Source organism: Dermacentor silvarum, chromosome 10 (assembly GCF_013339745.2).
Source record: "Dermacentor silvarum isolate Dsil-2018 chromosome 10, BIME_Dsil_1.4, whole genome shotgun sequence".
Taxonomy (NCBI): Eukaryota; Metazoa; Arthropoda; class Arachnida; order Ixodida; family Ixodidae; genus Dermacentor; species Dermacentor silvarum.
In genome coordinates, this window is record NC_051163.1 from 84,422,846 (window position 1) to 84,437,134 (window position 14,289).

A 14,289-nucleotide genomic window follows, 5' to 3' on the forward strand; every position below is an offset into this window, starting at 1 on the left:
TTACCCTCGATGCATCTATAACCAGGAACCCAGCATATTGTCACACGTGTATGAGATGAATAAATATTGTACAAGTATGAGTAAAGTTCAATGAAGACAGGATTTCTGTATTTTCTTAAAGACATTAGTGCCTTTACGACAGTGAAGAAGTCCGTCAATATTACCCTTTGTAGTTTTAATTTCCTATTGTGTTTAACAGCAGACAGTGCTGCATAGGCTTCTGCAGTAAAAATACTCGTATGAGGGTTCAGAACGTCTGATTCAGAGAAATAGGGACCAAAAGCCGCGTAAGATACGCCAGAATCTGACGCATCGGTGTAGAATTCAAAGCAAGAGTACTTTGATTGGAGTTCACGGAAATGCATTGCTATTTCAAGTTCAGGAGCGTGCTTTGTGACCTCTACAAAGGATACATCACATTCTATCACCTGCCACTCCCAGGCGGTAATTGCTCACCTGGAGGCATTAGGCGGTGTTCGAGAAGTAGGACATCCATTTCTTCGCTAAGTTTTCTCACACGCAGAGAGAAAGGCTGTCTCACAGAGGGTAAATTATGGAAAAGTGTAGTACACGTCAAATCGTTAACGGTTTGTGAACACGGGTGTTCATGATTAGAGTGGACTTGGAGAAAGTATGTGAAGCTGATGTATGATCTCTGTAGATGACGTGACCATTCATTCGATTCTACATATAGACTTTCAATAGGGCTTGTTCTGAAAGCGCGGGTGGCCAGGCGGATACCTAGATGGTGAACGGGATCTAGCACCTTTAGCGCACTTGGGGCGGCAGAGTGATATAATACAGCTTCATAATCCAGTCGCGATCTAATGAGGCTCTTGTAAAGATTCATTAGACATTTCCTGTCGCTGCCCCACGTTGTGTGCGATAGAATCTTCATTAGGTTCATTGTTTTAGGCATTTTGCTTTGAGATATTTTGTGTGGGAAATGAAAGTTAGCTTACAGTCAAGTATGATGCCTAAAAGCTTGTGTTCTTTGTTCACAGGTATTTGCTGTCCATACAGTTCTACACAGGGATCTGGAATCAGGCCTCTCTTTCTTGTGAAAAGAACAAGAACTTTTGTGGGGATTAACTTTAAAGCCGTTTTCGTCTGCCCACTTGGACACCTTGTTCAGGCCCTGCTGTACCTGTCTCTCGCACACTGCGAGGTTACAGGACTTGAAGCCTATTTTTATGTCGTCTACGTAGACGGAATAAGAAATTGCCGGTGGTAATGAGGCACGGAGTGTGTTCATCTTAACGATAAAGAGTGTGCAACTGAGCACACCTCCTTGGGGTACACCAGTTTCCTGTATAAATGGACGTGACAATACGTTGCCGATTTTGACGCGGAAGATACGATTAGACAAATAGCTTTCTATTAGGTTTAGCATATTGCCATGGATGCCCATTCGCGACAAGTCTCTCAAGATACCGTAACGCCACGTTGTGTCATACGCCTTCTCCACATCGAGGAATACTGATAAGAAACTGTTTCTGTATAAATGCGTCCCGGATATTTCCTTCAATGCGCACAAGATGGTCAGTTGTGGATCGCCCTTCTCTAATCCCACACTGATAGAGATCAAGTATTTTGTTCAGTTCAAGGAAATGTACGAGTCGTCGATTAAGCATTTTTTCAAATAGCTTGCACAGGCAACTTGTGAGAGCTATGGGACGGTAACTTGCCGCCGATGAAGGATCTTTACCCTGCTTCAATACAGGGACCACAATCGCTTCCTTCCATGCAGATGGAAGATATTCGGCAGCCCAAATAGTGTTGAAAAGTTAAAGTAGTGTCAGTTGTGTATCAGGGTGTACGTTCTTAATCATGTCATACATGACTGTCAGGTCCCGGTGCAGAGCTCTTACATGCGATCAAGGCAGCTCCCAGCTCGGCAATAGTGAAAGGACGGTTATACGGTTCGTTCTGCCGGCATTTGCGCATAAATGGCTTACATTGTTCTATCTGTTTGCATTTAAGGAAGGATTTCGAAGAATGGATTGTGCTTGACACATGCTCAAAGTGCTCCCTAAGACAGTCTGCCTGGTCCTGCAAGGTATTCCCTTGATCATTCACCCGAGGCAATGGGTGTATTTGTTGCCCCTTTAGCTGTCTTAAGCCATTCCACACTTTCGCCTCCTGTGTGTATGAATTTATACCCGAGAGAAACCTCATCCAGCTTTCTCTTTGCCTGACGTCGTGCCCGCCTTCCCTGCGATTTAATGTGTTTAAATTGAATGAGATTTTCTGAAGTTGGCGATCTACGCAACATGCTCCAAGCCTTGTTTTGCCTTTTTCGCGCCTCTGTACAACCTTCGTTCCCCCAGGGAACACGTCTTTTAAGTGAACCACCATTCGTTTGTGGGATAGACTTTTCTGCAACATCAATAATAAAAGCGGTAAAAAATGCTACAGCCTCATCGATACTAAAATTGTTTATAAAATCTCGTGACAAATAAGTAGATTTTTTAAAATGCTCCCAGTCAGCCAATGCTAATTTCCATCGAGGAATATTGGGAGGGTTATCATTCTGCATGATTAGGTTTAAAGTCACAGGGAAGTGGTCACTTCAAAGGATTTTTAATGACATTCCATTCAAGGTCAGGCAGAAGGGAAGGAGGTCCAACTGCAAGATCTATAGATGAATACGAATCGTGTTGGGCATTGTAATAGGTCGGTTTCTTCTTATTAAAAAGGCAGGCCACCAGAGGTCAAGAAAATTTTCAATGAGTTGACCTTGCGCGTCGCATCGGGAGTCTCCCCACAACGTGTTGTGAGCATTAAAATCCACCACGAGTAGGTAGGGTTCCGGCAGTTGATCTATGCGGTTCTAAAAAATCTGTTTGATGAGGTGAAAGCTTGGTGGTATATATATATATATATATATATATATATATATATATATATATTATGTTACACGGCTCTGCACAATATTGCTACATGACGAGGAAGAGGAACACGAGCTGGGGGCTGAACGAGACGACGCTTCAGTGACTGACTGGTTGTGTCAGTCATTGTCAATCGTGTAAATATTGTAAATATATTTTCCCGTCTTGCTTCTTCCCTCCGTCACATATTTGGTGGAGGTGCTGGGTACTACTGTGCACGACGGAGCTCCGCAGCGGACGTAGCATGGCCACTAACAACATGACGAGCGCTGGAGCCGGTGCAGGGACAGCCACCATGCCGACAGGAGCAACCGCTACCCCAACGCCGACAGTCATCTTGTCCCAGCCCCGCGACCCAGGCACGTTTTCCGGGACCGACAACCTTGACGTCGATGAGTGGGTCTACATGTACGAGCTTGTCAGCGCCCATAACAAGTGGGATCCAACTGTTATGCTGCCAAACATAATTTTCTACCTGCAAGGCACGGCACGGGTCTGGTTTAAAAACCACGATGAAGAATTGACTAGCTGGGAGCAATGCAAGCAAAAGCTCCGCGAGTTATTCGGCAAGCCTGTTGGCCGTCAGCGAGCTGCGCAAAAGGAGCTTGGGTCTCGCGTCCAGACGTCGACCGAATCATACCTGACATACATCCAGGATGTTCTCGCCCTTTGCCGCAAGGTTGACGAGCGGATGTCGGAAGAAGACAAAGTGAACCATGCACTGAAGGGCATAGCGGACGACGGTTTTCATCTGCTCGTATATAAGAATTTTTCCACCATCGACGACGTCATCAATGAATGTCGACGCTTCGAAGAAGCAAAAAGTCGTCGCATCGCACACCAATTCACGCGTCTTCCAAACAGAGCTGCTACGTCGTCGTGCGAGGATCTTCACTCTCCGCTTCAGCCGCCAACGTCCGAGAACCTCGTTCGTGTCGTTCGGCGAGAGATCGAAGCCGCGGCACCGGTTGGCTTCCAGGCCTATGCTACCGATTCTCGACCGACAATTTCCCTTGGGCAGTCTGTCGTACGCGAAGAGTTGGCGAACCTTGGCATTCAATCTGTCTGTTCCGTCAACCGATCGGATACCTACGCCTTCCCTACGATCCCTGCTTCGCGACGCCAGTACCCCTCTCGGCCTTTTCGCAACCCAGCTGAATGGAGAACATCCGATGACAGGCCGATTTGCTTCAACTGCCGACGCGTTGGCCACATTTCCCGTCACTGCAGCAATACCTGGACGTCATCGCAATATCGGTCTGCGTCCCCGCATTACCGCCGCTCACCCGGTACTCGACCACCACCGGAAGATTCCACAGAGCCATACTACTCTATTCAGGCGTCCGCATCTACACGGCAGAGTCGTTCACCCTCACCACGACGACCCCTGTCTCGCTCACCCACTATTCGCCGTTCTCCGTCCCCTATGTACCGGCGCTCTACGGGAAACTGACGGGTGCAGCTCCGAGGGGTGACGCTGCTAGATCGACCCGGACTGCAATACCTCTACTGACCTTACCGACGGATAGGAATCTACATGATGTGTATGTGGATGGTGTCCCTGTTACTGCTCTGCTTGATACCGGTGCGCACATCTCTGATGAGTGACCAGCTTCGTCGACGGCTCACTAAAGTCCTGACACCTGCGGCGTCCTGTGTTGTGCGAGTCGCTGATGGAAGAACACTGGCCACAATAGGAATGTGTGCCGCTCGTGTGGGCGTCGCTGGCCGCCAAACATCTGTATTATTTACTATTATTCGAGAGTGTCCCCATGACGTTTTTCTAGGCCTGGTTTTTCTATCCGCTCACTCCGCACTTATCCACCGCTCCGCTGGACTTGTTCAACTCGATTTGCCTTGCCCTGACCCACCCGAGGAAGTTCCCAGCAGACTGTGCTCAGCTAAGCCCATTCGACTCCCCCCACAAGCCGTGACCTTCGTCCTCCTCTCCCCCGCTCCACCTGTGCCTGACGGTGACTATATAGTTTCTCCTCTCACGGACGTTCTCCTTGCCCATCACGTTGCTCTTCCGCACACCGTCGTAACTATCACCAACAACTCCTCCTGCCTTCCTCTCGTAAACTTCGGACTTGGGGACCACGTCCTCCCGCAAGGCATAGCCTTGGGTACGCTGTCCTCCTCCCAAGATTACCAGTTATCAGCCTTGACTGCTGATATTACGTCGTCTACCCTTGACTCTGCATCTTCTTTGCCGGCTGTCTATCCGGAGCTAACAAACATGATTGCTCCCGATCTTCCGCCACACCACGCAGACCAGCTACGCCATCTGCTTGCCTCGTTCAGCGACATTTTTGACCTGCATGGTCGCCCTTTAGGCCAGGCCTCTGACGACACACCGTATTGACACCGGTGACGCACACCCTATTCACAGGCGACCATACCGCGTGTCTTTGCATGAACGCAAAGTCATTCACACGGAGGTCGAAAAGATGCTCTCTCGAGGTATCGTCGAACCGTCATCCAGTCCTTGCGCGTCCCCTGCCTTTCTAGTTAAAAAGAAAGACGACACCTGGCGCTTCTGCGTGGATTACCGGCACCTTAACAAGATCACAAAGAAGGACATTTATCCTCTACCACGCATTGATGACTCTCTCGACTGCCTCCACGGCGCGAAGTACTTTTCTTCCATCGACCTTCGTTCCGGCTACTGGCAGATTGCCGTCGACGACTTGGACCGCGAGAAGACTGCCTTTATAACGCCCGATGGCTTATACCAGTTCAAGTTCATGCCGTTCGGCTTATGTAATGCTCCAGCTACATTTGAACGCATGATGGACACACTCCTGCATGGCCTGAAGTTGTCCATCTGTCTTTGCTACTTAGATGACGTCATCGTTTTGGCTCCTACATTTGCCTCGCACCTGGAGCGCCCCTCACTCGTTCTTTCTGCTTTTCGCACTCCTGGCCTTCAACTTAACTCATCTAAATGCCACTTCGGCCGCCGCCAAATTGCTATCCTCGGTCATCTTGTTGACTCATCTGGTGAGCGCCCAGACCCGGACAAAGTTAGTGCCGTACAGAACTTTCCTGTCCCAACCTGTACTAAAGATGTCCGGAGCTTCGTGGGTCTGTGCTCATACTTCCGCCGCTTCGTGCACAATTTTGCGGAAGTCGCCCGTCCTTTTACTGCTCTTCTGAAGGCAGACGTTCATTTTCCTGGGGCTTGCGCAGGCAACCGCCTTCTCGAAGCTTATCTCCCTCCTGACGTCTCCATCCATCCTGGCGCACTTCGTCCCGTCTGCTCCTACAGAGGTCCGCACAGATGCCAGTGGTCATGGAATCGGTGCCATTTTATGCCAACATCAGCGAGGTCACGACCGCGTGATTGCATACGCTTTCTCCCGCTGAGCGTAATTATTCCATCACTGAATGCGAGTGTCTTGCGCTTGTCTGGGCAGTGGCGAAATTTCGCCCTTACCTATATGGTCGCCCATTTAAGGTACCCACAGAACACCATGCACTCTGCTGGCTTTCGTCCCTGAAAGACCCTACCGGTCGCCTAAGGCGCTGGGCGCTACGCTTACAGGAATACTCGTACACAGTTGCCTACAAGTCCGGCCGTTTACACCAAGATGCTGACTGCTTGTCCCGCCATCCAGTCGACCCTCCTGATGTTCCTGCGACCGATGCTTCTGTATTTTGGCTATCTGCTTTTGCTGACCTCGCTACCGAACAGCGCCGAGATCCTACCATACGTGGTATCATGGACAAGCTCACATCTCGGTCAAGCGATCCCTCCCTTCGCTTGTTGGTAGTCCAGGACGGCATTTTACATCGGCGCAGCATGCACCCTAGCGGACCTGAGATGCTGCTTGTCATTCCCCGGCATCTTCGTACCCCTGTTCTGTCCCAGCTGCACGATGTACCAACTTCTTTTGGCCTGGTCTGTACCGATCTGTCCGCCACTATGTCGCTTCGTGTGAGTTATGTCAGCTCCGAAAGAAGCCGTCTGCGCTCCCTGCTGGTCGACTCAAACCGCTTGACGTTCCTGCCGACCCCTTCTCTCGCGTTGGTGTAGACCTCCTGGGACTTTTCCCCACATCTACCTCCGGCAATAAGTGGATTGCCGTCGCAACCGATTATACAACTCGGTTTGCGATCACCAGAGCCCTCCCAACCTCCTGTGCAACAGACGTAGCCGACTTCCTGTTGCACGACATCATTCTTCACCACGGCGCTCCTCGTCAATTTCTTACCGACCGGGGTCGCTACTTCCTCTCTACCGTTGTGGACGACTTGCTCCGCTCATGTTCTACCAAACACAAACTTACTACTGCATACCATCCGCAGACGAACGGTCTTACTGAGCGGCTTAATCGAACAATAACGGACATGCTCTCCATGTATGTGTCTGATGACCATCGTGACTGGGATACCACTCTCCCTTTTGTCACATTCGCGTACAATTCCTCGCGCCATGACACTGCCGGTTACTCGCCATTTTATTTGTTGTACGGCCGCAATCCCGTATTGCTTTTTGACACAATACTGCCTGCCCCACAAGAGCCCTTGTCTGAGTATGCCCGCGACGTCATTGCCCGAGCCGAAGAAGCACGCCAAGTTGCTCACCATCGCCTTTGTGCTTCCCAGATCAAACAGAAAAGCATTTATGACAGTCGTCACCGTGACGCTGACTATGCTCCCGGGGATCTTGTCCTACTATGGGCTCCAACCCGCCGCGTCGGCCTCTGAAAAACTAATGTCTCGCTACTCCGGTCCTTATCGGGTCCTTCGCCAGGTGACCGGCGTGACCTACGAGATCTCTCCGGTCACACCTACTCGCTCCCTCCAGACTTCCCATGACATCGTTCATGTCAGCCGCCTGAAACGCTACCAGTCCTCTTCTACCTAGGATGCACCGGGACGGCGCTCCCACGCCGGGCGGACATATGTTACATGGCTCTGCACAATATTGCTACATGACGAGGAAGAGGAACACGAGCTGGGGGCTGAAGAAGACGACGCTTCAGTGACTGACTGGTTGTGTCAATCATTTTCAATCGTGTAAATATTGTAAATATATTTTCCCGTCTTGCTTCTTCCCTCCGTCACAATATTTATATAGAACAGACAGTTACCAGCTTATTGAAAAGAACTACGCTAACTGACACTGCCTCAAGGGGTATTTGTAAGGCTACATAATGACAAGCTACAGACTTGTCTGCAACGATTGCTACACCACCGCACGAGGCGTTATCCTCGTCACGGTCTTTCCGAAAGATGGTGTACTGGCGAAGAAAGTTTGTGTGTGTGTGTGTGCTTCAGATGTGTCTCTTGAACACACAGCAATTTTGGATTATGTTTATGTAGGAGTTCTTTAACGTCATCGAGGTTGTGGAGAAGAACCCTGACATTCCAATATAGTATTTGTGTATCCATAGTGAAAGTGTTTTGTGCTGTGTGCTTAAGAGGGGAAATCTGTTAGCCCACAAGGCTCTTTCCGGGCCCCGTGATGCGGGGTTTGTCTTTTTTGGCGCGCTCCTGAGAGCTGCGCCGATCAGTCGGCATCTGAGACGCCGGTGGGCTTTGTGATGTATCCATCACCTCCACCGAGGCGCTCGATGCCCGCTCGCGGCGCAGGCTCGCGGGTGTTTCGGGCTTCTCTGCACCAGCAGAGGCCCTAGGTGTCGTAGAGCCTGCAGGCACGGAGGACTGCTGGCTCTTCTTGCTGGGTGGCGGAACGGCACTTGCTGATCCCGAAGTAGGGGCGGGTGGCGCTACCGCCGGTCCACTTTGCGTGGTTCGAAAGGTCGCCGAGAACCGTTGTGGCACTGCCCCCTGCCGTGCCACTTCGGAGAAAGAAGGCCCCACAAATGAGAGGCGTTTTCGTGCTTCTTTGAAGGAAATGTTTTCTTTTACTTTAAGCGTTATAAGTTCTTTTTCTTTTTTCCATGAGGGACAGGAGCGTGAATATGCCGGGTGTTCACCTTCACAGTTTGCACAGTGGGGTGGGTCGTTACAGTTGTCCGCAAGGTGGTCATGGGATGCGCACTTTGCACAGGTGGTACGGCCCCGGCAGCTCTGAGAGCCGTGACCGAATCTTTGGCACTTAAAACGGCGTCGGGGATTTGGTATATAAGGTCTGACATTAATTTTGGTGTAGCCTGTTTCAATTTGTTCGGGGAGTGTGCTGGTAAAAAAGTGAGAATCATGTGTTTTGTCGGAATTTCCTTATCGTCTCGTCGGATCTTAATTCGCTGTACATTTGTTACGTGTTGTTCCTTCCAGCCCTCTAGGAGCTCTGCCTCTGTCAGTTTCAATAGGTCTTGATCTGATACTACCCCTCGTGTACTGTTCATAGAATGATGAGGGCTTACAGAAATTTGGGTGTCACCAAACGAGACAAGTTTTGGCAGACTTTCGTCCTGAGCTTTGTTACGGACTTCGAGGAGCATGTCTCCACTGGCCATTTTCGTTACTTTGTATCCAGGACCCAGAGAGTCAGTCAGGCATTTAGCAACTACAAAAGGTGATACTGTTCTTACGGTTTTGCTGCTGGATTCACTGTGAATCACGTGGGAACGTGGAAAATTTTCGGTGGACTTAGTAAAAAAGTTGAAAGATTCATCGGTGCGCTCCCTTTTTATGAGAGGGCGATCAGGGAGTCTGGGGTATGAGAAAGCCATACAAATTAGAGTGATTTCGGCAGCGGTGCCAGCCGCCCAGCATGGAGCCGAACAAGGGGACGCGACAGGGTTGTTATAAACAAGACCTGCCAACGCCAGCTGTACACAACCACTGTAACCAAATATAAGCAAGGTTGGCTATCTCACACAAGGTTAACCCTAGCTGCCTGGAGGATCAGAAATTCAGAAGTGAGAAGGAGACAGGAAAGATTGAAAGAGAGAGAAAACGACGAAGTACTGAAGAGGAGGATAGGAAAAGGCAACTACCGATTTCCCCCGGGTGGATTAGTCCGGGGGGGGCCGTCTACGTGAAGCAGAGGCCAAAGAGGTGTGTTGCCTCCGCCAAGGGGCCGTAAAGGTCCAAACACCCGGCATCGGCTCAACCCCCAGGATCCTCTTTTCCCCGGACACGGCTAAGCCGCGCACGGCTACACGCGTAAGGGTCCAACCCTTGTGTGCTCGGGTACGTGGTGGCGCAACTCACCAAACGCCTGCTGACGAAGACGCCCCTGCGGGGGATTATTACCGTACTATACGCATATTTATCTAATCGAATCATGTTGTCGGATATCTGTAGTTCTTGTAAAATACCGGAAACCAAATAATATGACTGTTCCTGAAATAGAGTGTTGAAACTTCACTACAATGGCGGCTAACAACGGACGAATGTTTCAGCGGCTAAAATAGAGCATAAAAAGGTAGCACACCATTCAATTCAAGTGCACGTATTTATAGTACGGGAAAAAGGACAGGAAAATGCAAAAAAGGAAACCTTCCTAGTGCTTAAACCCTCTGAAAAAAATAATGTTGGCACAGGGCTTAAACCCTCACACAAAAAGCGCGGTGCAGAGCCTAACATCATGTGCGCATCAAATATTGTGAAACAATTTTCAAACTAGGAAAGAGAAGAAAGAATTGCAGAAAACAAAGCTGCATTTACAGTGGTACCAGAACACGAACTATTGTCACGTTTAGTGACCGTAGCAAATTCGTGGTGGACCAAACTAGCTTTGATTGGGCGAACACGCGCGCACAAAGCACGTGACACACGAAGTACGATGACAGCAGCGAAAACAGTCTGCAATCGTCGAAATCTGATCAGCGGGTCGGATTTTATGCATCACTCGTCGAAGTTTCCAGTGCAATCGCTGGCGCCCACGTGGTTTCCAAAAACGACCCACACATGCGGTTCGAGTTACGCATGCAGTCTGATTATAATACAAGGTTCGGCAAGCACATACACAACACATAGAATCAACGCTAACATTCGCGTAAGTTCCAAATCATGCATGCGCGTCTTTCGGTGAAGTATGACGTTTAACACTTGTTAGCCGGTGGAAAGCGGTGACCGGAAAAAAAAATGAACAAGCAACGTGTCCATAAGCAGAACAGACCGAGCAATGAGGCTCAAAGACAGTAACCAAATAAGAACGATCAAGCAGAAAGTACAATAAACTGGCCACCAAACATGGCGCAAAGCTAATTTTGCATTCATATTAGGCAAAAGTTCATTCCCTGCTTGAAGACCATATGTCAGATTCACTCTCCTATAGTGGGTTCAGTATAAAATTAAAGAAAATACTAATGAATTCACAATAGCAGCGTTAGAAGTTTCCCTCCTGAATTTAGTGCTTAACATAGTCTCGAATATCTAGTTCTCCGTACCTCTTGACACCCGCTTAGGCGACTTATTAACCGTAGCGATTATAGTAAATTAGAAAAAAAGATTCTTGCACCACTTCGCAAATGCGCGTACAGCGCCAATGCGAAAAGGTGGCTTACCTCCAGTGCCTTGACAATTGTGTAGACCCCGCCAATTATTATGGGGTTGTTTCGCACGTCGAGCTTCTGCAGGCGGCTGTCAGTGCGCAGTTGCAGTGCCGCTGCCGTGGCGAACGTCACTTTTAGATGGCAGGAGGACAGCGTGAGACTGAGCAGCACACCTGCGCCAGAGCATTGATATAATGCGAGATTAATGTAGCCTATATGTACTGTGACCCGTGTTTTTTGTTTAAGGTAATTATGAACAAGATAATGTAATAATAAGTGACCGCATCTTTTAACAAGTGAAGGAAATATGAAGAACATTAAGAAAAAAAGAAGAGAAGGAGGCTGTTACCCCATCGCATGTTTCATCTCGTTTCTTTTACTCTGAGATGCGTTAATTCATGATAATTTCATCGAACACCAACTCACCCCAACTGCCACCCTTGCGTTAAAAAAATTGATGTAGCACATACCGGTCCTTTGTTTTCACTTCCGCTAAATGTTTTTCTCGCAAGAGGATCGCACTTTGTGGTGCGAGTTATTCAGCATAACCCTTCTCATTTACTTGCGTCAAGAAAACAAGCCAATATGCTTTCGCCTGCGACAGACGTAGGCAGATGGCTGTCATGTTTTAAACTTGCCAATTCCGGCATCCAAAATATGCAGAGACTTAGCCTTTGAGATGGGTTTTCATTGGTTACTGGAGAGGGTGGGTTTGCGATGCGGACAAGATGAGGCCTGTGCGAAGTAAATTCTTTGTGTATTGGCAAACACCCAGCCCTACATTAAACGATCCGGATCGCATAATGGGAGCTTTCAGGCGAAATTAGAGCATGAACAGAGGAAAGACAAACAGTATTGAGGAAAAAAAGCTCAGGAAGAGGAAAGTTCCTACGCGACAAATCACGTTGTGTCGAACTCAAGCCCATACTTGGCATGTAACGCTGAGGGAGCTAGGCTAGTAGTACTGTTCGGCAGAGTCACAGAATACTTTCTTGATCGGCGATGCAGGAATCTGCACGCCGGATTCTACGACGTTCCTATAAATAAATGCATAACCGATGGTGGAATCACCTTCCAGCGGCGCAACTTGATGCTGCAAATTGAGGCAATGGTGGCAGGCCTCATCTCGTACCAAAGGCCATGGTGGCAGGTCGTGGTGGCATCTCTCGTACCAAAGTAAACTAACGTTGCACGTTGAGCTTTTAGATGCAAAGCAGCTTATGGTCGGGGCTATGTCCCTTCCTCCATCCGCCGTGCGGCGTCCACACCCACACTGCACATGTGCATCCTCCTCCCCCTCCTCTCCTTGTATGTATATGTATAGCATATGTACGCCAAGCTCCGGCTTCCGGAAGCCGGCTTTCGCTTCCGTTTCCACTTCCGGTTTTGCTTCCGTTTCCGGAAGCCAGCTTCCGGCTTAGGCCTCATTCACACAGCCGTCAAACGCTCCGTCACGTCACCGTCACGGCATCCGTTTTCGTCAGGGGAGAGGGTTTCCGAGAAGGTTTCCGTCACCGTGCTGGCGACGGAAACGTAGAGAACCGCTCTGCGTCGCCGGTGAGCCGTTTTTGAGGGGAAAACGACTCGGAAACCCTCTCCCCTGACGAAAACCGATGCAGTGACGGTGACGTGACGGAGCGTTTGACGGCTGTGTGTATGATGCCTTACGGAGAACGCTTCCGGCGTTTTGCCCAAATGATCCCCCGGTGCTTCGCCCACTCATCATTCACTTCGTCCTCTCATTCTCCTCCCGCAACGCCACGATGAGTGCCACGGACAGCGCCAGTGTCAAAGCCAGTGTCAGCGCCGTGGACAGCGACGCAGAGAAGAGGGCTCGAGCCGCTGTCACGAAACGGCAGCGGCGACAGGCCGATCTGAAAACTAATGGGAACTTGAGTCGACCCCATGGCTGCTTCGCATACTACTCAGGGTTCCCCTACACGGGAAGATGGTGTAATTTTTTGGTATAACATGGAGGCAAACGCCGTAGTGCATCAGACAGGACACAAGAACACAGACAACACAACTGATGCGCTACACGTTTTGCCTCCACCAAAGTAAGGTATCTTTTTCGGATAGTTGGCACGTACGTCACGAGTCAGTTACTCGGATTTTTCTCTCGCGACAGCTTTAGCTTTGAAACGCGCTGACTGCACCGCCTTGGGATCGGCTGACATTTTCTAGTCCTTTCCTCGCAGCACCTAACGCCACGTCGATGTTGTGCGACGTTGTTTCGACTTGATATTCGGTCCAAGTCAAACAAACTTTAATGCTTCATCGTCGCAGTACGAATTGCATTGTTGTAATAGGCCGCGTGATAGAGGTACGCATGGTTCTATTACACTTCTTCGTAGAAGACGTCATACTCTGTATATCATACTTAAGTGTACCCGTCCAATGGCAATGTAGAACCCAACCATTGGCATGATGTAAACTCGTGTCGTAGGGCCGCAGTAGAAGCTAAGTGACTGTTGTCATGTGATCGTCACGTCGGAACACGCAACTGCTCTACACAGGATTCAGCTAGTGCACCTGATAATGCTATGCGGAACACCAAGATAGGCTGGATAGCCAGCCAGGTTCGCAGTGTTTCGCATAGCGCCAATTTCTAGAGGACGTGGGATTCACTAAGAAATCATACAAAGCGTCGCAGATATAAAAGAAAATGCTCCTGCAACAAAATGACCTTTACAATGAACAAGTCAACGTGTCCAGGCTGAATTTGTATTTTCGTGCGCTTTGTGAACACCTGCATTGCGAAAGCTACCACTAATTTGTCTGTATACAGGAATTTAGGCGTCCCTGAAGGCTTATGTTTGCTTATGGGTAGTCTCTCTGACATTCAATTATTCTAGACATGTCTGATGCTTGATAAAAAAAATCGCAGTTACCCAGAAAGGAGAATCATCGATTGCGATAGCAAATTAGCAGAGAGCCACACGAAGTACGAATAATATTTTATCAGCCATATGGACTTGTAA

General features: G+C 49.1%; 1 protein-coding gene across 1 annotated transcript in view; it reads right to left on the minus strand.

Moving 5' to 3' along the window:
- LOC125941055 (uncharacterized) overlaps positions 1-14,289 on the minus strand; it is an 82,833-nt gene that overhangs the window by 11,063 nt on the left and 57,481 nt on the right. Inside the window, exon 8 of the mRNA XM_049657975.1 lies at positions 11,321-11,481. Within this exon, the coding sequence (XP_049513932.1) occupies positions 11,321-11,481 (161 nt within the window). The remainder of the gene's footprint in view (positions 1-11,320; positions 11,482-14,289) is intronic.